This window comes from Grampus griseus (assembly GCF_964374135.1).
Source record: "Grampus griseus genome assembly, chromosome: 10".
NCBI classification, from domain to species: Eukaryota; Metazoa; Chordata; class Mammalia; order Artiodactyla; family Delphinidae; genus Grampus; species Grampus griseus.
The window spans coordinates 31,513,714-31,534,584 of record NC_139004.1 but is presented as its reverse complement, the minus strand read 5'-3'; the positions used below and the strand labels follow the sequence as shown (position 1 = coordinate 31,534,584).

The 20,871-nt window shown below is 53.7% G+C and overlaps 2 protein-coding genes across 5 annotated transcripts; one reads left to right on the top strand and one right to left on the bottom strand.

Annotated features, from left to right (window-relative positions):
* Window positions 1-9,740: 9,740 nt before the first annotated feature.
* On the top strand, window positions 9,741-16,291 carry SLC22A7 (solute carrier family 22 member 7; the record flags this gene model as incomplete). 3 transcript variants are annotated; one of them, XM_082664191.1, is made up of 10 exons in its annotated part: window positions 9,741-10,136; window positions 10,781-10,884; window positions 11,019-11,173; window positions 11,297-11,465; window positions 12,290-12,413; window positions 12,760-12,869; window positions 13,364-13,578; window positions 13,785-13,893; window positions 14,845-15,051; window positions 15,460-16,291. In XM_082664191.1, the coding sequence occupies 10 exons, from the start codon at window positions 9,741-9,743 to the stop codon at window positions 15,512-15,514; spliced, it is 1,644 nt and encodes a 547-aa protein (XP_082520317.1). In that variant the 3' UTR covers window positions 15,515-16,291. The 3 variants fall into 3 exon arrangements, with proteins under 3 accessions (XP_082520317.1, XP_082520315.1, XP_082520316.1); XM_082664189.1 differs by having other exon boundaries at window positions 14,845-15,055; window positions 15,466-16,291; XM_082664190.1 differs by having other exon boundaries at window positions 10,754-10,884.
* A 297-nt stretch (window positions 16,292-16,588) lies between these two features.
* On the bottom strand, window positions 16,589-19,222 carry CRIP3 (cysteine rich protein 3; the record flags this gene model as incomplete). Of its 2 annotated transcripts, XM_082664074.1 has the most annotated exons (8): window positions 19,110-19,222; window positions 18,756-18,850; window positions 18,284-18,341; window positions 18,056-18,187; window positions 17,194-17,265; window positions 16,977-17,071; window positions 16,821-16,878; window positions 16,589-16,644 (listed from the first exon to the last, which is right to left on the bottom strand). In XM_082664074.1, exons 1-8 carry the CDS (start codon window positions 19,150-19,152, stop codon window positions 16,589-16,591), a joined length of 609 nt encoding a protein of 202 aa, XP_082520200.1. In that variant the 5' UTR covers window positions 19,153-19,222. The 2 variants fall into 2 exon arrangements, with proteins under 2 accessions (XP_082520200.1, XP_082520201.1); XM_082664075.1 differs by lacking the exon at window positions 18,056-18,187.
* Window positions 19,223-20,871: the final 1,649 nt, after the last annotated feature.

Sequence of the window (20,871 nt, the reverse complement as noted above, 5' to 3'; positions counted from 1 at the left end):
CCGCGAGGACGCGCGCCAGCACACGCCGCGCCCACCCGCCGGCCCTGCGGAAGGGGGCGCGGCGCCGCGGGGGGAGTGTCCGCCTCCCCATCCTCCCCTGTCTCCGCCCCTCCCCCTGCTGCCCTTCAGGTGGGGCAGGCTCACCCTACGCCCCGGGGAAGGCTCAGCGACTCTTCACCAAGGACTCCACGAATGGGGACGCCCTGCTAACCACCAGGCCTCTGCTGCTCTCCAAGCCCCCCCAGGGAACTCTGCTTACACATCCTGCGGCGCCTTTCCCTCCTCCTGACCCTCATCCAGCCAAAGCTACACGCCCCAACCCTTTCGGAAAGGCAGCCTCAAATTCCAGAAGTGGAGGCTCCAGCCTCCCACTAGGGGTTAATCTCACATCTCCCCGGAGCTGTGGTGGTTGGAAAGGGCTCTTCTCAGCTGCCAGATGGGGGTTGGGGAGGTGAGACCTAGGAGCCATTGGTCTACTGTGGTGTGAGGAGGCAGGTCTGACCTGCCCCAAAGTCAGTCATCCTGGACACCCCTGTAGGAGGCAGTGGACAGGTGATGGGGGAAGGGTGCTCCCTTGCGCCTCTAGGGTGCCAAGACCCCCTCCCCCTTAGTTTGTGTGGGACCTCAGTGGGAACCATCAAGTGTGTGTGGGCTGCCTTCCTGGGCAAGTGTTTCCCAATGGGAAGTTAGAGGGGGGCTTTAAAAAAGGTTTCACCCCTTCCGTTTGTCCCCGGATCTAGTGCTCAGGATCCCTCACCATCAGGAATTCCGTCTTGCCATCTAACCTCAATCTTGCCTACTGCAGTTTCAGCCAACTTCTCTCTCTCCTGAATTCAGTGCAGGTGGAGAACGGCTGGTTATCATCTTCTCTGCAGTGGCCCTTTGGAGGTTCACGGACTCAGTTCTAGCTGGGTCACCATCCCTGTCCTCCTGCCTGTGGGGAGTAGGCTGGATCAGACCATCATCTCCCCCAGTGGGAGAGAGAGCAGAAATAGGCAGACAGACAGACAGCTGGCCCCTGGACTCAAGGCAGAAAGGCCCTTTTAACTTCCAGATTGTATGCTTGTGTGATAGGTCCAGCCCCAGCCCCCTCCGCCTCCAGCTCACCCTTCGGCCTGTCCCCTCTTGTCCTAATCCCAGCCCATGTGGCCGAGCAGTCCCTGCAGCGGGTGAGGCCTCTGCTGCTCCGTGAATGGATATGGGGCCTCCTCCTGGGTCTGGCTCCTGCATAGTTCATCCCAACTCATCATCAGCCTCAACTGCCTACATCTGGGCCAAGGGGCTGCAGAAGGGATAGCCAGCCCTGCCTCTCTGGGACAGGTCCCCTGCAGGCCTTCTCCATCCTCAGCACACACAGCCTCTGTCCCCTGGCCTGGCCCCTCTGTTCTTCCCTGGGTCATAGACAGCAAGGCAAGACAACCAAGGGAAGAGGAAGAAAGGTCCCAGCCTGCCCCAGTGATCTGGCAGCATCCAGCCACCATCACTTAGAAGGATGCCCGTGAGGAAATTGGCCCCGAGAGAAGCCTGGTGGTGCCAGCTGAAGCCCCTGATGGAGAGTCGGCAGCTTGGGCAGCTGCTTCTATGCCAAGGTGGTGGTTTCTCTGCAGACCAGCCCAGGGGAGGACTCCAGGGTGGATGGCCTTCGAGATTCACCCAATGCTGACGCAGAAGCTCCCAGAACACTCAGGAAACCTCTCCGGACAGAGCCCTCTTTGTCAACCCGAGACCCTCCCAAGGCCTCTGCTGCCCTCTGGATCCAGCAGAGGGGGTGGAGGAAGGGCCACTCCCTCCCACCTAGAGCTTCTCCGAATGACAATCAGCTCGTGCCAGGTGGGGACCCGGGCATGCCCCTGGTGCCCAGGTCCTGGGCCTGCTCCTTGCCACCAACCGAACTGTGAATGTAGGGCCCCCAGCCTCACCCCTGCCCCAGGACCAACAACACCCTGGTTTGGTGTTGGGAGGGAAAAGGGGGCGGCCTGAGAGAGCCCCAGGCCCATCCCACCCTCTCGCTTCACCCAGCACTGGAGCTGGGCAGAGACACAAAACCCTGTCTGCCTTTGGGATTCCGGACCTCCCTAGGGCTCCCAACTGACCTCAGGCCTCTGCGTCATTGAATGTCACTGAGGTGGGGGGAGGAGAGGAAGGGGCGAGTGTGCGAGGGGGCTAGGGGACTGACTCTGCTCTTCTCCCTCAGAAGGATCCAGGGCAGAGGAAACCACACCTTCCAGTGCCCCCACCCCCAGCTGCAGCTTCTTCCCCCTTGGGCACCCATTCCCTGCCACCAAGCCTTCCCAGTCCTGAGCGCCTTCTCTATAAAAGAGTGTCACACCACCACCACCACACCCCTCCAGCATTTCCTCATCACCACAGCCTGTGTCACTGGCTCGGATGCAGGTCTGCTCACCCCAAAACATGCCTCCCCTCCCCAGCCGCACTGTGCACGAAGAAGGTGCAGGCGAGGAGCCGGGCCCCAAACCCGTGGGCTGCCCCCTTCCCAGATCCTCGCAGGGGCCTGGCTTGCTCAGTCTTCTCAGCTCCGGGGACCAGCCCTGGTGGTCATGGGGTAGGGGGCAGAGAGTTGCCCCTGCCCTCCCCCTGGGGAAGCCACTGAAGAATGTTTACATGCCAAAAAGAATGTAACACCCTCCCCCACCCCTCCTAGTCACTGCATGGCCTCTGCCCACCTTGCACCTGTCCACCCGCCACCCCCACCCCCTGGAAGCCCCTGTCATGATTAGATCGGGTCTCGGAAGGGAAGTAGCCATCACACCATTAAAAAGCCTGTGGACCTTTCTTTCTGTTGGCCTGGACTCTTTTTCATTTGGGAGAGAGGGCAAAGCCCAGGCCCTGGGGCTGGGGGTAGACAGGAGAGAAGAGAGCAGGTTGGTGGGAAAGTGGGGAGGGACTGTCATGGAGGCAGATTGTCTACAGAAAAGGATATGGAAGCTCAGGATGGATACTGGAAATTTGCTCAGGCTTACGCTGGTGGAAGGGGATGGTCCTGCTGTCTCTGACAGCAAAGCTCAGGCTCTCTTGGCTCCCCTGGCTCCCAGAGACTCTAAGTCTAGCTTTGTGCAGAGAGGGAGGGAGGGAGAATTTTCATTGCCCCCCAAATTAACAGACAAAAATACAAGTGTTTGGAAAACCATAAAGTACAGCAGCTTACAGGCAAGGAAGATAAATGGTCATTATTCTAACAAAACCTATGTAAATCACAAATGAACAGAGCCTCCACTCCTAGAAATGTATCCTGTGGATATACTTGTAAACTTGCAAAATTATATGTGTCCCAAGTTATTCATGGCAGCATTCTTTGAACTCTGCAAAGCCTCACCTGCAATTCCGAAAGCCAAAAGTTTCTGAAACTTGGGAGTCTCCCCATTAGATTGGCATAAACTCACTTGGTAACAAAACCTGCCAAGACCGTTTATAGTCTTTATTAATTCCATTTACCATACATGTTTGCAGTGGAAATATTCATGTGTTTGACTGCACGGCGCTGCCTTAGATCCTCCTAGGGTGTTTCATAATATATGGAATATGCACTGAGTTGCCTTTCTAAATATAAATATATTCTGGATTCTAAAAGATTTTCGATGGTTTGGGTAAGAGACTGTAGACCTGTAAAAGCAAGTGCTCAGAAGTCATCTAAATGTCCGTTAATTGGGGCCTGTTAGTAGAACATGGCCACCCGTGTGACATCGTGGGGGACTGTGAAGCTCTACCATGAAGGAGGCGGCTTTTTGTGTACAGTGAAAGAACTGTGTGTGTAATGTCCAACTGGGCAGATGAGTTAGAGGCCTCTGGCTGCTCTGGGAGGCGAGCTGGGGGGAGGGAGGCTGCAGTATAGTGTACTCGCTGTACTTCTTGCATTTTGGACCCTAGGTTCACTACGTGTGAATCTTTCACCTAGGCAATACGTAAATAATTTCTGTCCCAGGGTAGGCTCCCAGCCCTGTCTGAGATCAGAGAGAGAAGGGCCCAGGCTTTGATGTCCTGCTCTCCCTCCGAGAAGACCACTCCACCACAGCTCTGACATTCCAGAACCTGTGTAACCATCTCCTGTTTCCCTCCGTGACTTCCTGGGCCCCCCTTTCTTTTGACGCGATGCAAGGGGGCTCTAGGGTCTGATTCACTAGATTTCGGTGGGGCCCCCACGTGCTTTTACCTTCCTTCTTGTTCAAAAATGTCAAAAGCAGGTCATATTTGTAGTAAAAAGGCAAGCGCTAAAAGCATATAAAATCGAACGTGAAAGCCTCCCATCCACAGATGTGACCATCTACAGGTAACCCCTGTGAACCACTTGGTGTACACCATCTCAGACCTTCTTTTATGTTTATAATAATAGCACTCTCTCCACATATATTTCTTATAAATAGAGGAGCATATTACACCTACTATTCGGAAACATGATTTTTACACCCAGCAATGTCTTCAAATACAGATCTTCCTTGTTTTTAGTATATCATAGAGTTGTACAACCAATCATCACAATCAATTTTAGAACATTTCCATCACCTCAGAAAGAAACTCCATACCTATAGCAGTCACTCCCATTTCCCCCCAACCCCTCTAGCCCTAGGCAATCTACTTTCTGGCTCTATATAGATTTGCCTGTTTTGGACATTTCATATCACTGGAATCACACCCTATGTGGCTCTTGTGACTGCCTTCTTTACACAGCATGTTTCCAAGGTTCATCATATTTAGTTTTTTATCAGTACTTCATTCCTTTTCAGGGCTGAATGATATTCTGTTGTGTGGATAGACAACATTTTGTTTATCCAGTCATCAACCGATGGACTTTGGGTTGCTTCTACCTTTTGGCTATTATGGATAATGCTGCTATGAACATTCATTTACAAGTGTTTGTGTGAGCATATGTTTTCATTTCTCTTGGGTCTATATTCTAAGTATATAGGTAGAATATAGAAGTAGAATTGCTGGGTCATATGGTAACTCTATGTTTCATATGTTGAGGAATTACCAAACTTTTCCACAAGGGCTATACCATTTTACTCTCCCACCAGCAATGTAGGAGGATCCTCGTGTTCTTTTTAATGGCTACGTAATGGTCCATGGCATGAATGTTCTATCATCTATCTAACCAGCTCCACATTGTGCTTTCATTAGAGTCTTTCCAACTTCTCACTATTTCAAATAGTGCCAAAATCAACATCCTGGCTCCAATCTTTGCTTACGTCTAATTCTAGGAGAAATCCCCGGAATAATCAAGTAGATGAAAAATATCTTGTTCTATTTTTTAATTTCTTTTATTATTATGAATGAATGAAAGAATGCCAAGGACTATTCATTCATTGTTGTTTAGAATTCCTTCAATCATTCATTCGTTCAACTAATTCTGAGCCCCACATGTACCAGAAGCTATGCCAGACATGGGACACCATCCAGGAACTGAGACAAGGCAGAGTGTGCCCTCTAGGAGGTGGCTGTAAATTAACTTTCACTTTACACGAGGCTCTATGTGCGCTGATACCTGCGGCTCAGGTAGGGCCTCCCAGGTCAGACTGCAAACTTGAAGGAAGGCCCTCCGACGAATACGACTCTTAGACTGAATTTTGAAGGAGAAACAGGAGTTGGGCACGTAGAGAGCAGCGGGGGCAAGGTGTGGAGGTGTGAGGACTACGTGTGGTTCAGTGTGGTGGTCACTGGTGTGATTCGGGGAGTAGAGAGAGGAGTGAGGGGGGGCAGGACCAAGCCTGTGGCAGGAGTGGGCTACGCCAAGGAGGCCAGCTTTAGAGGGTTACAGAGAACCCCTGCCCGCCCTCCTCCCCCAGGAGCCTGAGACCTGCGAGGCACACTCACTTCCGTCACGGCTTGGCTCCACAGGTGAGGACCTGCCCAGCCCCCTGCTGACCTTCTCTCCACTCCCTCAGAAAGACTATCTTTTCTGTTCTAGGGCCAAGAGAGCTCTGAGGACAGCGGCACAGAGGAATGAGTGGCTTGAGCAAGGTTCCTCAATCAGGGGCTTGATAGGGGCCAAAAGACCCAGGACACTGGACGGGACTTTGTTAGTAAAGAGAGGTCCATGGGGGACACTCTGGAAAAAAGAGACCGGAGTGGGAACGTGGAGGGTGTCATGTCTCTGATCGTCATACACTGGGGCCTGCTGAGATTTTCCCACTGTCTACTCAGGAGTCAAGGCCAGGATAAGAGCTGAGACCAAGCCAAGACTGAAGGGTGGTCAAGATGAACTTCTAAGTCCTCAGCCGATGCAGGAGCCTAGTCTTGCCCATGGTGATGTGCTGATGGGGGAGGAGAATCTGCATGGTCATTGGAATTTGGCCATTAGTCAGAGGGAAATATGAGACAAGCACATTTTCATCCGTTCCAGGTGGCATCTTCTGCATTCCTCTCCATCCCATGTACAATTAAGCCCGAAGTAGTGTAACATCACCCATTGTCACCACCATCAATTTTACCACAATCACCACCTCTATCTCCATTACCTGCTTCTAACTCTATTACCCACCACTACCAGCACCCTTATCACTCAAATCACAGATACCCTTCTCCATCAGCTGCAGTCACCACCACCATCACCATCACCACTACTAGGCTCTGATGACACGATTAACAAGAGAGACAAAATTCTTGTTCTCCAGGAGCTTATATATCTTCAACATGACCACCACCACTATTATCACCATCATCACCACCACTGCCCTCATAACCACATCACTATTACCACTATCCCTAGCCCCCTACCCTTCATCCCTATTCCAGTCACCATCATTTCTGCCATCAGTATGCCCACCTCCATCGCTGGTATACCATCCATCCCATCACCATATTTCCCACTACAATGGATTCTGTCATCACCACCATCATCAATGTAGGAAATGATTACTTGGGTTGTAGCAATGATTAATGGTCAGTGAAGCCCCAAGTAAGATAGGGAGGTCACTCAGTGGAGAGAGAGGAAAAAGAGTAAGAAACACTAAAGTGTAAGAAGTCTCTATTGCAGGCAATCCCAAATAGGGAGTTGTTTACCCCAGGAACTTATTCTTTCCCAAACCCTCCAACAGTTCTAGTGTAATTTCAAGTAAGGAGTTGTTTTTCCCATGCACAAGGCTCCTTCTCATCTAGTCTGGTATAAATGAGGGTCTCCTTCTATCTTGGCCTCTGAGCCCAAGTTTGGATTCCCAGGTTGGAGGGGCATGGGGATGGTTAAAAATTTAATCAAAACCAGCTCTTGACTGGTGATTCAGAGCTGATCAGTACTCTGGTTAGACTCCTGGCATTTCCTACCTTGCTTGTCCTTGCTTTTCCAGCCTCCAAACATCATGGTCATTATCACCACCATTCCTTGATGACATCAGAGAGGAGAGCTGCCATATGGGGTGGAGGCAGGGAATAAGATGAAGCTGGTGGTACAGTTAATGTCAAATTACTCTCTGTAGAAAGGGGCTTCAGATTTATATCTGAGTTGCCTAGAAGCCAATGCAAAGAGAGAGAGGTGACTATTAGCTACGTCTCATGTTAAGGCAGGAGAGAACCCTCCACTGTGAAAACGCAGGCACCACAGCCAATGCCCAGGGTTGGCCTCACTGGCTGTTCTCTCTGGCTGTGGAAAAACCTCAGAGTATTCCCCTGTGGAGTCGCTGGAGGGACCATGGTGATGAGATGGCTGCAAAACTTACCTCTCAGGAACCGCAAACACTTATGGTATTTTATATTTTTATAGAAATGATTACATAGTATCAAATGAGGGAGGAACCAACCATGTGGGGGTCACATATGGGTGAGAGCAAGAGGGAAGGAGTTTCTCACTCTTGAGCTGGTCTCCAGAGTGGCTGGGGCACGCACCAGGTGAATAGGAGGGAGGCCAGGGCTGCCTTCAGGACCGCACCCAGGGTACTGGAGGGAATGGGGCATGGTGGGGAGGGGTCAGAGACAGGCTTGGGGAGAGGAGTCATATGGAGGGTCATATGGGCCAAGCTAGGGAGCTGGACTTTCACCCTCCAGCAGAGGGAGCTGGTGAGGAGTTTTTTTGTTTGTTTGCTTTTGATGTGGACCATTTAAAAAGTCTATTGAATTTGTTACAATATTGCTTCTGTTTTATGATTTGGTTTTTTGGCCACGAGGCATGTGGTATCCTAACTCCCTGACCAGGGATTGAACCCGCACCCCCTTCATTGCAAGGCAGAGTCTTAATCACTGGACCGCCAGGGAAGTACCACGGTGAAGGGTTTTAAACAGAGATATTACCCTGTCAGATTTGTGTTTTAAAATGTTCATTGTGGTGGGTGTGTTGAGAGGGGTGAGACTGGAAGCAGGGGGGGTCGTATCACTTATTTTAACCCTCTCACCAGACTGCATGCTCACTGGGGGCAGGGACTGTGGCCAAGGCATCTTTGTACCTTACAGAATGCTGAGGTTGCACAAGAGGCTCAATATCTTTTACTATTATCACCTTCTGTCACCACCACCAAATCACTGCCCTCACTCCCAAGCCTATTAACATCACCATTAACACACACCATGTCAACAATTTAGCTCTTTTCCCAGAGCTTTCTCAGTGAGCCCAGCTTAGGGCAAACTGTAACATCTCCAGCTCAGCAGCTTGGGTCAAAGGCCTGGGCAAGAGTCAGGGGTCCTGGTCCTCTCTCCAGCTCTGCTGCTGAGTCACTGTGTGAACCCAGCAAGCCGTGTTCCCAGCCTCCCAAACAGTTTATCTTAACTCTTCAAAGTGGGGGCTAGATTAAATAAGAGGTTTTCAAATGTTTTTGTCGCTTAGGCTCTTTAGAAGCTTATTTGCCAACCTGGTGTTTGGAGAATCAGATCAGAATAAATCTGACATTGCTGGCTTTCTCTGTGCTTTCGTGGCAGGGGGACATGAATGAGAACTGAGTGGGGAGTCAGACAAATTCTGAGTCTTAGGCATTCATTGCAGGCAACTATGCCAGGACCTTGGCAAACCCTTTCCTTCCCTACCACCACCACCCACCCCCCAGACACCACGGGGTAATCTAGGAAGCTCCTGAAATAGGGGCAGAGGGCAGGCAGAAGGGACTGTGTATATGAGAAGAGCCCCTGAGTGAAGAAGTGGGAGGGTGATAGGTCTCAGACCCCCAGATCAGCCAGGCTGTCCAGTGTGGTTCCAGGTGTGTCTCAGGCCAGGGCATAAGCTCCAGGTAGGGGTACAAGGAGGCCTTTTGGCTCAGCAGGAAGAACCCTTCACCTGGTTAGGGCCTGGCTGTCAGTCTTGCATCCTGAGCTGCTGGTCAGGCTGTGGCTGCAAAAAGACCAAGCTGAACTAAGGCTTCACAGGACAAAGGGCAACCAGGGAGAGCTGGCACTATGCTCCAGGGGACCTCCCCTTTTAGGGCCCCTTGGAAGCTCTGCTGACCAAGGGGCTAGGGCCTCCCCTCCTACATACCCAGCTACCCCATCATGGCAGCACAAAGTTGCCCCACTTGGTCCTTGAGCACCAATATGTAAGTCCCAGAGCCACGGAGTCAGTGACCTCTGAATGGATGGCAGCCCCTCCCCCCAGGCACTGGGCCAGACAGGCAGGGATCCCTGGAGACCTGGGTGGCCTGGGAGGGCCCAATCCTGGGCCAGCCCCTGAGGGCTGGATTCTGGCTGCAGGCTCTCTGCTCATCAGTCAGTCTACTCCCGCCTCCAGAGTCCAAGGGTCCAAGTGGTGGGCAGTTTGAGCTGTGCTGGGCACTACAGAGGGAGTCCGTGCTGGAGAAGGTTGGTAGGTGGGCAGCATGGGATTCGAGGAGCTGCTACACAAGGTGGGAGGATTTGGGCCCTTCCAGCTGCGGAACGTGGCACTGCTGGCCCTGCCCCGTGTGCTGCTGCCCATGCACTTCCTCCTGCCCATCTTCCTGGCTGCTGTGCCAGCCCACCGCTGTGCCCTGCCTGGAGTCCCTGCCAACTTCAGTCACCAGGACGAGTGGCTGGAGGCCCACCTGCCCCGGGAGCCTGATGGCAGGCTCAGCTCCTGCCTCCTCTTCACCCATCTCCAGGCCCTCCCCAACACCACGCTGTGGGGAGGGGGGCAGAGCCCTGGGGAGCAGCTGGAGGGTGAGCCCTCCACAGTGCCCTGCCCTCAGGGCTGGGAGTACGACCACTCGGAATTCTCCTCCACCATTGCAACTGAGGTACCCGAGCTGGGAGGTTGGGGGACATGCCAGTGGATGGGCCTGCCATTGCCTTGGGTGATTACCATGTGGGCATTAGACACATTACTTTACCGTTTAGAGTCTCAGTTTACCAATCTGTAGATGGGATCTATAAATTCAAAGTACTGAGCTTCGTTCCTGGCTTGTAGTAAAGCCCCTGTGTGAGAGCTGCTATCATTAACTGGGAGGTGATTAGGGCAGGTGAGGGCTAAGATGGCTCTAGGGAGCTGGGGCAGAGAGTTGAGAAGGGTGTCTCTGTACTAAGAGGTGGAGAAACAATAGAGGACTCCTCCCTCTTCCTTTTTTCCGGGCCCCAGGTCTAGGATTTGCATAATCCATCTAGAGGAGTGCAGGTGGGGGCAGAGTCTCTCTGGGAAGGAGCAGAACTGTTGTCAGGGTCAAGGCCTTCTATGGGAAGACACTGAGGCTGCAGAATTGGGGAGGGGCAAAGTTTTCCACCACCCCTCCCAAGCTGGGGTGAATAGTTGGGGGCTATCTGATATGGAGGTACCAGGATGGCACAGTTGACCTCAGAAGAACCTGGGGTCTAGGAGAAGAGGGATTGGTACCAGCTGGAGAGGGCCCTGTGCCCATAGGAGGCCCCTCCCTGCCTGTCCCTGCAGTGGGACCTGGTGTGTGAGCAGAAAGGCCTGAACAGAGCCACTTCCACCTTCTTCTTCGCCGGTGTGCTGGTGGGGGCCGTGGCCTTCGGATACCTGTCTGACAGGTGGGGTGAGGTAGGGGGGCCAACAAGGGTGTGGGGTGGGGAACCCTTTCCACTAGCTGGGGTATGGGCCTAGTATACCTCTGTCTTGGGACTTCCCTTCTACAGGGCGCTGACCCTGCGTGACCCCTGTGCAGGTTTGGGCGGCGCCGTCTGCTGCTCGTGGCCTATGTGAGTTCCCTGGTGCTGGGCCTGGCATCTGCAGCCTCAGTCAGCTATACCATGTTTGCCATCACTCGCACCCTCACTGGCACGGCTCTGGCTGGCTTCACCATCATCGTGATGCCACTGGGTGAGGCAGGCAAAGGACGGGTAGGGCCTAGAAGACTGCAGGGAGGCAGCTGTCAAGGGTGAGACTGAGCCCCTCTGGCCCTTGCTAACTGTCTTCCTGTCTCCAACTGCGCCCTGGGTCCAGAGCTGGAGTGGCTGGACGTGGGACACCGTACTGTGGCAGGTGTCCTGAGCAGCACCTTCTGGACAGGGGGTGTGATGCTGTTGGCACTGGTCGGCTACCTGATACGGGACTGGCGATGGCTTCTGCTGGCTGTCACCCTGCCTTGTGCCCCAGGCATCCTCAGCATCTGGTGAGACCTGGGGGTAGCTGGGGAGTGGGAGATACAGGAGGCCAGAGACAGAATTAATCAGAGGCTGAGATTCGAAGACAGACTGAGAGATGAAGAGAAACTGTCAGTGACCAACAGAGAGAAAGAGAGACAGAGATCAATACAAAGAAGATGGCACCAGGCATGTGAAGCAGAGAAACAGGGAACAAAATATAGAGAGATAGAAATGGAATGACAGAGACAGAACCACTGAGAGACAGTGAGAAACCAGGACCGAAAGGCAGACTCAGAGGCACAGATAGAGATGAACACATGAGTGACAGAAGAGATAGAGCCAAGCACAGACAGGCTGGCGCCCTGGAGGGGTGGGGGTGGCGGCCAAGCCAGCACAGGGGTAGGGAGTCCAAGCAGGAGGTGGGGGGCTGAGTGAGGTGGGCATTTCATTGCCTCCCCAAAGTGAACTGGTTTTGGATGATCCCTGTGGGTATGTCTGTATGTCTGTCTCTCTTCCATCCTATGCCCTCTTGTCACCTGTGGGTGACGTGGGTAGCTGGTCCTGGGGGCTGAGGTTTTGGGAGCAAGACCAATTCAGTTGAGTAGAGAAGGGACTCCCAGGCTGTGGAGGACCTAGGCCTGGGCAAGGAAGAGTGGGAAGAGGTGGCTTTGAAATTGGGCCTTAAGGGATGAATAATAGTTCATCAGGTGAGGAGGGCTTGGGAAGAGAACACATTCCAGGCTGAGGGGACTGTGTGGGGAAGAGCCTGGAAACTGACAGCCTGTGGTGTGCCCAGGAGGGAGATGTGGCTTAGGGTGCTCTGACTGAAGGGCCTCCTCCTGCCCCCCAGGTGGGTGCCTGAGTCTGCACGCTGGCTTCTGACCCAGGGCCGTGTGGAAGAGGCCCACAGGTACCTGCTCCGCTGTGCCAGGCTCAATGGGCGGCCTCTGGGTGAGGACGGCCTGAGCCAGGAGGTGAGAGTGAATGTGTGAGTGCATGCAAGTACGTGTGTGTGTGTGTGTGTGTGTGTGTGTGTGTGTGTGTGTGTGTGTGCCCTGTGTCAAGGGTCCCCTTCCTGGGATCCACTCTGTGTGCAAGAAAAGCTCCTGGCCCCCAATGGAGTGTTCCAAACTCTTCAGGATGTCCTACTGGCCCTGGTGGGCCACACCCTTGACTCAGGACCCACCCTACTCAGCTCCCACGTGCATCCCCTCCCCCACTACTGCAGAAGAGAAGGATGGAAACCCAGGGAGAACAAGGTGCCTTGTTCAGGCCACATAGCCAACTCCGAGGTCACAAACTCTCCTCCTTCCCCACCAGGCTCTGAGCAAAGTGGCTGCTGCGGAGCGGGTGGTCCGAACACCCTCATACCTAGACCTGTTCCGGACTCCAAGGCTGCGACACATCTCATTGTGCTGCATGGTGGTGTGGTGAGGCGGGGGCTGACCTGGGCCTGGTGGGGTGGGGGAGGGGCACACTCCACTGGTGCTGAGTGTGAGAGGACAAGGGACAAGTGAAACTGTAACTGCCGATGGCAGGAGGATCCGCCTCTAGGGGGGAAGGGGGCTCTGGGAGGTCAGGATGGAGCAGGCATCAGAGACACGTGGGGTTAAATTCAGGCTCTGCCACCTCCTTACTGTGAGCCCTTTGACAGGTCACTTAACACTCTGAGCCTCAGTGCCTCTTCTGTACAACCGGACGCTATTAGTTCCTATCTCACAGGGTTGCTGTGAAGATTAGGTAAAGGTGCTTGGGCTACTGGCATGTGCTGCACACTCAGAAGGGATTATGGGGACACGGAAGACCGTGGGCAGCGGGCTCCGAAGGTGGGGGAGACGGTCCCTCTAAAAGGCCAAGGCTCCTGAGAAGAGAGGACAAGGGGGCGCGAAGGAGGACCCCTGAGTGGCATCGCGACCCCCCTCAGGTTTGGAGTGAACTTTTCCTATTACGGCGTGAGCCTGGATGTGTCGGGACTGGGGCTGAACGTGTACCAGACGCAGCTGCTCTTCGGGGCCGTGGAGCTGCCCTCCAAGCTGCTGGTCTACCTGTCGGTGCGCCACGCCGGACGCCGCCTCACGCTGGCAGGAACGCTGCTCGGCGCCGCCCTCGCCTTGGGCTTCAGGCTGTTGGTGTCCTCCGGTGAGCCCCGCCCCAAGCCCCGCCCATTCCCGTAGGCCCCGCCTTCTGGCCGAGAAAACCCCGCCCCCCACCGCCACCCGGCTCTTTCCCGGAAGCCCCGACTCAAGGCCGGTTAAGTCTGGCCCTCTCCGGAGGCTCCACCTCCTATCCTGGGAGAACTTCTGTTCTGCAAGGCCTCCTCACTGCCTGAACCCCTTTTCCTCCAGAGGTAAAGTCCTGGAGCACCGCCCTGGCGGTGATGGGGAAAGGTTTTTCTGAAGCTGCCTTCACCACTGCCTACCTTTTCACGTCGGAGTTGTACCCTACCGTGCTCAGGTGAGGGGTCCCAGGCAAGCCACCTGGAGGGAGGGCTTGTTAGTCACAACTCTTATCAACACGCCTACATACACACACTGCACCCCAGTCCCTGTCGCCCATTCCTTACAGAGCTAATCAGAGCTGTTTGTGTTTGCCTAAGTCTGGGAGGAGGTGGGGCATTTAATCTTCTTTACTAAGTGACCTTGAGCAAGGTCAGACAACTTTTCTGGGCCTCCTTTAAAAGAAAACAGTCGCAAAAGGCCCCATCTGGGGCTTCTCTGGTGGTGCAGTGGTTGAGAGTCCGCCTGCCGATGCAGGGGACACGGGTTCGTGCCCCAGTCCGGGAAGATCCCACATGCCGCGGAACGGCTGGGCCCGTGAGCCATGGCCGCTGAGCCTGCGCGTCTGGAGCCTGTGCTCCGCAAGGGGAGAGGCCACAACAGTGAGAGGCCCGCATACCGCAAAAAAAAAAAAAAAAAAAAAGGCCCCATCTGTCCATCCCATCCTACTCAACACAGCCTAAGCAGAACTGCCCTTGGGGGTTGTCTCTGGACATAAGGCCCTGGCCCTTTCAGGTAGCTATTGACAGGTGGGGAGGAGATGGGTAGGCAGCTGGGCATGTTTAGAAAGCCTTGTGTCTCCTGTAACATGGCAGGGTCTGTTCCAGCTGCTGACCCCTTCCTTTCATGCTACCCTTTCCCCATCCTCTTTCTGATGACTTTTTTTTTTCCTTCAGCAATACCTGATTGGTACTATCAGAATGGGGGCCCATCCTCTGGTGGGTGCTGGCTTGGGGGCCCCTGGCCTAGGGGTGGGTGGGAAGACCACCTGAAAGAAGACTCAGCTTTCTTAGCTGTCTGGGGAGAAGGGGGCACCAGGCCCTGCCAGCCCAGAAAGGGAGCCCCATGAGGCATGACCGCAAGTAGGTGTGAGCACCAACCCCCTCCTCCATCCTCTCTCTCTGAGCAGACAGACAGGGATGGGGCTGACTGCACTGGTGGGCCGACTGGGGGGCTCTTTGGCCCCACTGGCAGCCTTGCTGGACGGAGTATGGCTGTCACTGCCCAAGCTCGCTTATGGGGGGATCGCCCTGCTGGCTGCCTGCACTGCCCTCCTGCTACCAGAGACAAAGCAGGCACAACTACCAGAGACCATCCAAGACGTGGAGAGGAAGAGGTGTGTGCACAGGACTGTATCTGTGTGAGCACATGCATGTGGGTATGGGTGCTGAGGTACCTGACACCTTAGGTAAGATTCAGAGAGGAAGACATGTCTGCACATGTGTGTCTGGTGCATGTATGCACGTGTGCATGGGTGTGTGACCTGAGGTATGTAAACTGCATGTATAGAGGTGTAAATGAGTCCATACCTGTGTGTGTGTCCAGGAAGAAGAGGATGTGTACACACACTCAGGTATGCCTACATGTCAGGGATGTGTCAAGCATGTGTGGGAGTCACTTGTGGGAGTACATGTGTTTGTATATCAAGAGCTGGGGGGAGCCCTAGGCCAGCCCTATGGGGCAGGCTGGGGTGGTAGGCTGGGAGGATAAACCCCACCATTGCTCATGACTCCTTCCTCCTCAGTGCCCCATCCAGCCCTCAGGAGGAAGAGATGCCCATGAAGCAGGTCCAGGACTGAATGGAATCAGGGGCAGGCCCTCCATGGAAGTTCTGCAGCAGGGGCTGGGAGAACAGAAGGGCAGGCCCTCTGACCAGGGCTGGGGGCAGTGAGCCCCCTGTCCAGGGCTGGAGTTGCCCCCTCTCTGTGCTCATCCAGCCTTGACTATTTGGCCTCCAGCAACAGAGCAACTTCCCAGAATGCAGTGGGCTGCTGAGAATTCTGGCACCCCTCTCATGGCTGGGGGGATTCTGTAAATAAAGGTGCCCCTTGGGTTAGGGCAACAGTGAGGAGCTGTGGGATGAGCCCTGGATGGGAAGCCACTGAGTCTGGCCCTGGGTTCTGGTCCCAGCTTTGTCACTGATTTCTGGGTGACCTTGGGCATGTGGCTTTCCCTCTCTGGGTCTGTCTGGTCATCTCTCAAATGGATAATGAAGCCTCTTAGCAGACCTCGCCGCAGGATCTATCTGCTCTCATGCTCAAATGAGATGCTGAATAAGGTGCTTCCTCTAGAGATGGTGCTAAAGAAAGAACTGTCCTATAACGACTTCTGGTACCAGCAGGGCTGGTGGGCATGCTGTCCACTGCGTGGTGCTGGGAGCTGCCCAGTGCCAGAGCCAGGGGACCAGGAGAACAGAGCTCTTTGTTCCCATGGCTGGCTTTGCTACCTCCCAGTCACTTTGCAGGGTAATGCATCCCCACACCCCTACACTCCCCACCCTCCAACCCACTGTCTAGGCCTCATGCCCAAAGAAGAGTTGAAGGCATGGGAGCCAACATTTTATTGGAGAAGCCAAAATAAACACAAGTTTTATGAGTACCTTGAAGTTACAGAATTTGCTGGGTCAAGGGATTGGGAAGACCAAGACACTAACCTTCAAATGGGGTGGCCTATGTTGCCTGACCAGATAGGAATGGGAAAGGGAGGAGTTGGCAGAGAAAGTGTAGACTCTGGTCTACCATGGAGCCTAGGCCCAGGCTGCCAGAATCACACCTTCTCCCACCCTCGTGGGACTAGAGAATTCTGTAGCTTCCATTGGACCATGGAGAGGATGATGGGAGGCCTGAGTTAGGGTGACCTCTGCTATGAGCATCTCATTTGATCTCCACGGGGTCATAGATGTAGCAGCCCACATCACCAATGTTCACACCTGAGGGAGAGAGCCGCATCACCAAGGGCCTTGGGGCTGGGGAGGGTGCTGGGCTGAAGGCTGGAGGGAATTGGGAGGGGTCTGGGGTGTGTTTGACCACAGGGGAAGTTGTCCACACATCCCCACAGACCCACATGCCATACTTTAGGCCCATTGTCTGGGGTGGGGCTGCCCACCTTTGGGGCCAAACAGGTAGCCATAGCAGGGGATGTGGCAGTAGGGGACGCCGTCATGCTGGGACACAGAGAGAAAGAGAGACATCTCAGCTTGGCTCTTTTCCCATCTCCAGCCTCCCTCCTCCCAGCATAATCACCCACCCCTGCCCTGCTCACCTCAGCGTGACTCCCAGCAGTCAGGGTCTTCCGGCACCGCTGGCACCTCAGACAGGGTCGGTGCCAATTTCTGCCCAAAGACATCACCTTCTCAGCTGGTGGGGGAGAGATGGTAGTTCAAGGGGCAGGGCAGGGAGACCCACTTGCCTTGTACCACCTCCCTGCCCTTTGATGCCCATCCTGCACCCCTCTCTCCTAGCTTTCTGTTGTCACTTACCGAAATAGACGGGTTCCTTACAGCCAGGGCACAGCGAGGTCTCCCCAGTGAACGTCTTCGTGTGGGGAGGGCCTTTAAGGGGAAGAGGCCCCCGCTAGGGCTGAGGTGGAGGCCAGGCCTAAACAGGACCCATCAGCCCTGCCCTGCATATGGCACTGTCCTCTTCCAAAAGCCATGCTCATCCCAGAGCCTCCCACCCTCATGGACATGAGCCTGCCTTCCTCAGGCAGAGCTGAGTCCCCTCTGACTCCACTTCCTGCCCCATCCCTACCTGCAGGAGGGACCACCTGCTTCCTTCTCATCCTCCCAGGGGCTCAGGTGCCCACCAGCCCAACCCCGTCAGCAACTCAATCCTCAGGAAACCTGAGCTGATATAGGAGCTGGCCAGGGCAGGGGTGTCAGGTGTTGGGGAGCACAATGTCACTGCCCTCTCCAGGGGATGGAGGAAGGAACAGGGAGAGGGGAGAAGTGGAAGAATGTGAGGGGCTGGCCCATCTCAATGACCCCTTACTCTAGGTCATTCCTTCCATGGCCCTGGCCTGGGAGGGGCCTGAGTTCCAGGCCAGCTTTGCCTCTGACTAGCTGTGTGACTGCACAAGGTCATTTGCCCTCTACAGACCTCAGTTTTCTCACCCGTAAAATGGGGGTGATAATGCCACCTGCCCGATTTACCTCTTACTCAGCAGCTGACAGGAGGAAACATCAAAAAAGGGGCCACAGAGAAGAGAAGTCTTTGCCATGAACAAAGTTGTAGGAATGTGAAGCAAAGGACTAGGTGGGTTACTGCCACCTGGTCCCCATCCCCTGTTCCATCCTGGGGAAGGGTCAGGAGGAGGAGTAGCTGGGGCTCGATCTCACTTACTTTTCTTGCCCTGGGGGAGGCCAGTCCTGGGCCTGGGGGGGCTGAAGCTGCTGGGGCTAAGAGGAGTAGCGCTGGCAGGGGTGGGGGTGGGGCAATTGTAGAGGTAGGAGCCCACACCACCAATGTTCACCCCTGCAGAGAGAAGAGGGGAGGTCAGGCTTGAGCCTCCAGCTCCCAGCCACACGGAGGGTTCTGCTGTCCCCTGGCCCCTTCCAGGCTGGTACTTACCCCTGGGTCCAAAGAGAGCCCCATAGCATGGCTTGTGGCAATACGGCCTTCCGTTGTGCTAGGCACAAGCAGAGGGAAGAGGACTGCTTAGGGCCCAAGGGGGCTCTCCTGTGCCCCACAGGCTTTTCCCCAGGACAGGCTGCCAGGTGTGTCTGTCTACTGGCCTGGGCTGCGGGGGCTGGGAGCAGTGATGGGTGGGCTGGCATGCCAGAACTGCCATTGTGGTCAGGGAGACAGGGAAAGAGCAGCTCAGGAAGCAGTGCTGCTTCCCTCCCCCACCTGACGAAAGGCATGGGATCCACCAGCACAATTCCGGCTCCCCACATGCTGGCTGGTGTGGTGCCTATTGGGTAGGTGATCTTGGGAGTTGGCTGCTGAGGTTGCCTTTGGTGGGCCAATGGGGCTGAAACCGGGGGCTGGTGACTCGGCGACAGTGACAGACACAAGGCTGTGCACCCCAGCCCGGCCTCACCTCTGCATGCCCTCCTGGGGACAGGACGCTGTGGCAGTGCTCACATTTCAGACAGAATGGGTGCCAGTTCTTGCCCAGGGAGCTCACCTTCTCTGCTGTGGGGGACAAGGTGCAACCGGGCAGAGCCAGTCCAAGCACAAGGCGCCCTCCTTTCCCCCCTGTTCCCCCCCACCGTGATTCCTAGAGACGATGGGGAGTGTCTCCGGGAGGCCAGTTCCATCCCGCCCGAGTGCTGTGCGCCCCATAGGTGGAAAAGGGGGCTGGGACCACACCGTGGCCAGCTCCTTGCGTCCTCATGGAGCCCAAAGGCTCTCACTCGCCCCGTCTTCTCCCCTTCCTCCGCCCAGGCCTCACCAAAGAAAACGGGTTGCTGGCAACGTGGGCAGGTCCAGCTCATGGCTCCGCTCTGAGCAGCCGGCGCCGCACACTGCACACTGTGGTCAAGTCCTCCGGGGTTCAGTTCCCGCCCCCTTCGCTGGCCCCTCCCATGGCTCAGCCTTGAGCCTCTTTGGGCTGAATCCGCTGCTCCTCTGTTCCCACTGGCTGCCAGAAATTTAGAACCACTCCACCTGGGGAACGCAGGCAAATTTGCTGTTACTTCCAAACACTGAAGTATCGGACCGGTGGACAGGAGAGAAGATCCTGAAGCTAGACTGGGAGGGGAGGGAGTAATGAAGACGCCTGGAAGGGTGGCACTAGTTCCTGGCTTGGTACAGAGAGGAAAACTGTTCAGAGTGTAGACGCCATGAAAACACCATTATTTCCCCAAAGCGAGGAGTTAGGCATTCTTTGAAATGGTTTCATTCCGCCTTCTCCATGGCAGATAGTTAAGAGCTACGGAATCTGGAGCCCATCTCTGTTACTTACTCATTCTTTGGCTTCAGGCAAATTACTTAACCTCCCTCTGCCTCCGTTTTCTCATCTGTACAATGAGTAAAGTAATAAGTTTCTCCCTCATAGGACTGTGGTGAGAATTAGAGAAGTTAATACTTGCAAAGTGCCCAAACAGCACGTGGCACCTAAATGCTATAAAAGCAGTAACTATCATTATGATGGATCCCATAGTGAACCCAAGACTCAGTTTGGAAGCCCCCAAACGGGGTCTGCATGCTATGGTTTGCTCATAAAATTATAATGCTTATTTATTAAATTTAAAAGTATAATTCAGACACCAATTACATATTCCTAATTTGGTTTAAGATGTTTTAATATTTGTTAAAAGTAGCTCAGCAATGCTTCAAAGGACACTTCAAGAAACATAAACCCACAGAATGAAAGAAAATATTTGCAAACATATATCTGATAAGGGTCTAGTAATCAGAATATAGAAAGGATTTTTACAACTCAACAATAAAAAGACAACCCAATTAAAAAATGGGAAAAGAATTTGAATAGAGATTTTTCCAAAGAAGATATACAAAGGTCAACAAACACATGAAAAGATGCTCAGCATCATTTGTCATTAGGGAAATGAAAATCAGTAACACAATGAGGTAATATTATACACCTACTAGAATGGCTATAATAAAAAAAGAGTGTTAGTGAGGACGTGGCAAAGTTGGATCCCTCATACGATGCTGATGAGAATGTAAGATGTGTAGCCCTTCGAAAAATAGTCCGGCAAGTCCTCAAAGAGTTAAAACTTAGAGTTACCATATGACCAAGCAGTTGCACTCCTGGGTGCAACTGTCCACACACACACACACACAGCATATGTCCGCACAAAAACTTGACATGAATATTCATAGTATTGTTATTCACAACAGCCAAAAGATGGAAAAACCCAAAGCCCATCAACTGATGAATGGATGAATAAAATGTGGTCTATCTATAATAACGTATTATTTGGCCATAAAAAGGAATGAAGCACTGATGCATGCTACAACATGAATGGATCACAAAAACATTTCATTAAGTGAAAGAAGCCGGACACATAACACCACATATTGTATGATTCCATTTATATGAAATGTCCAAAAAAGGTAAATCCATAATGACAGAAAGTAGATTAGTGGTTGCTAGGGGTTTAGGGGAGGGACAATTGGGAGTATCTACTAATGAGGACCAAGTCTCCTTACAGGAGAAATGAAAATGATCTGGCATTAGTGGTGATATT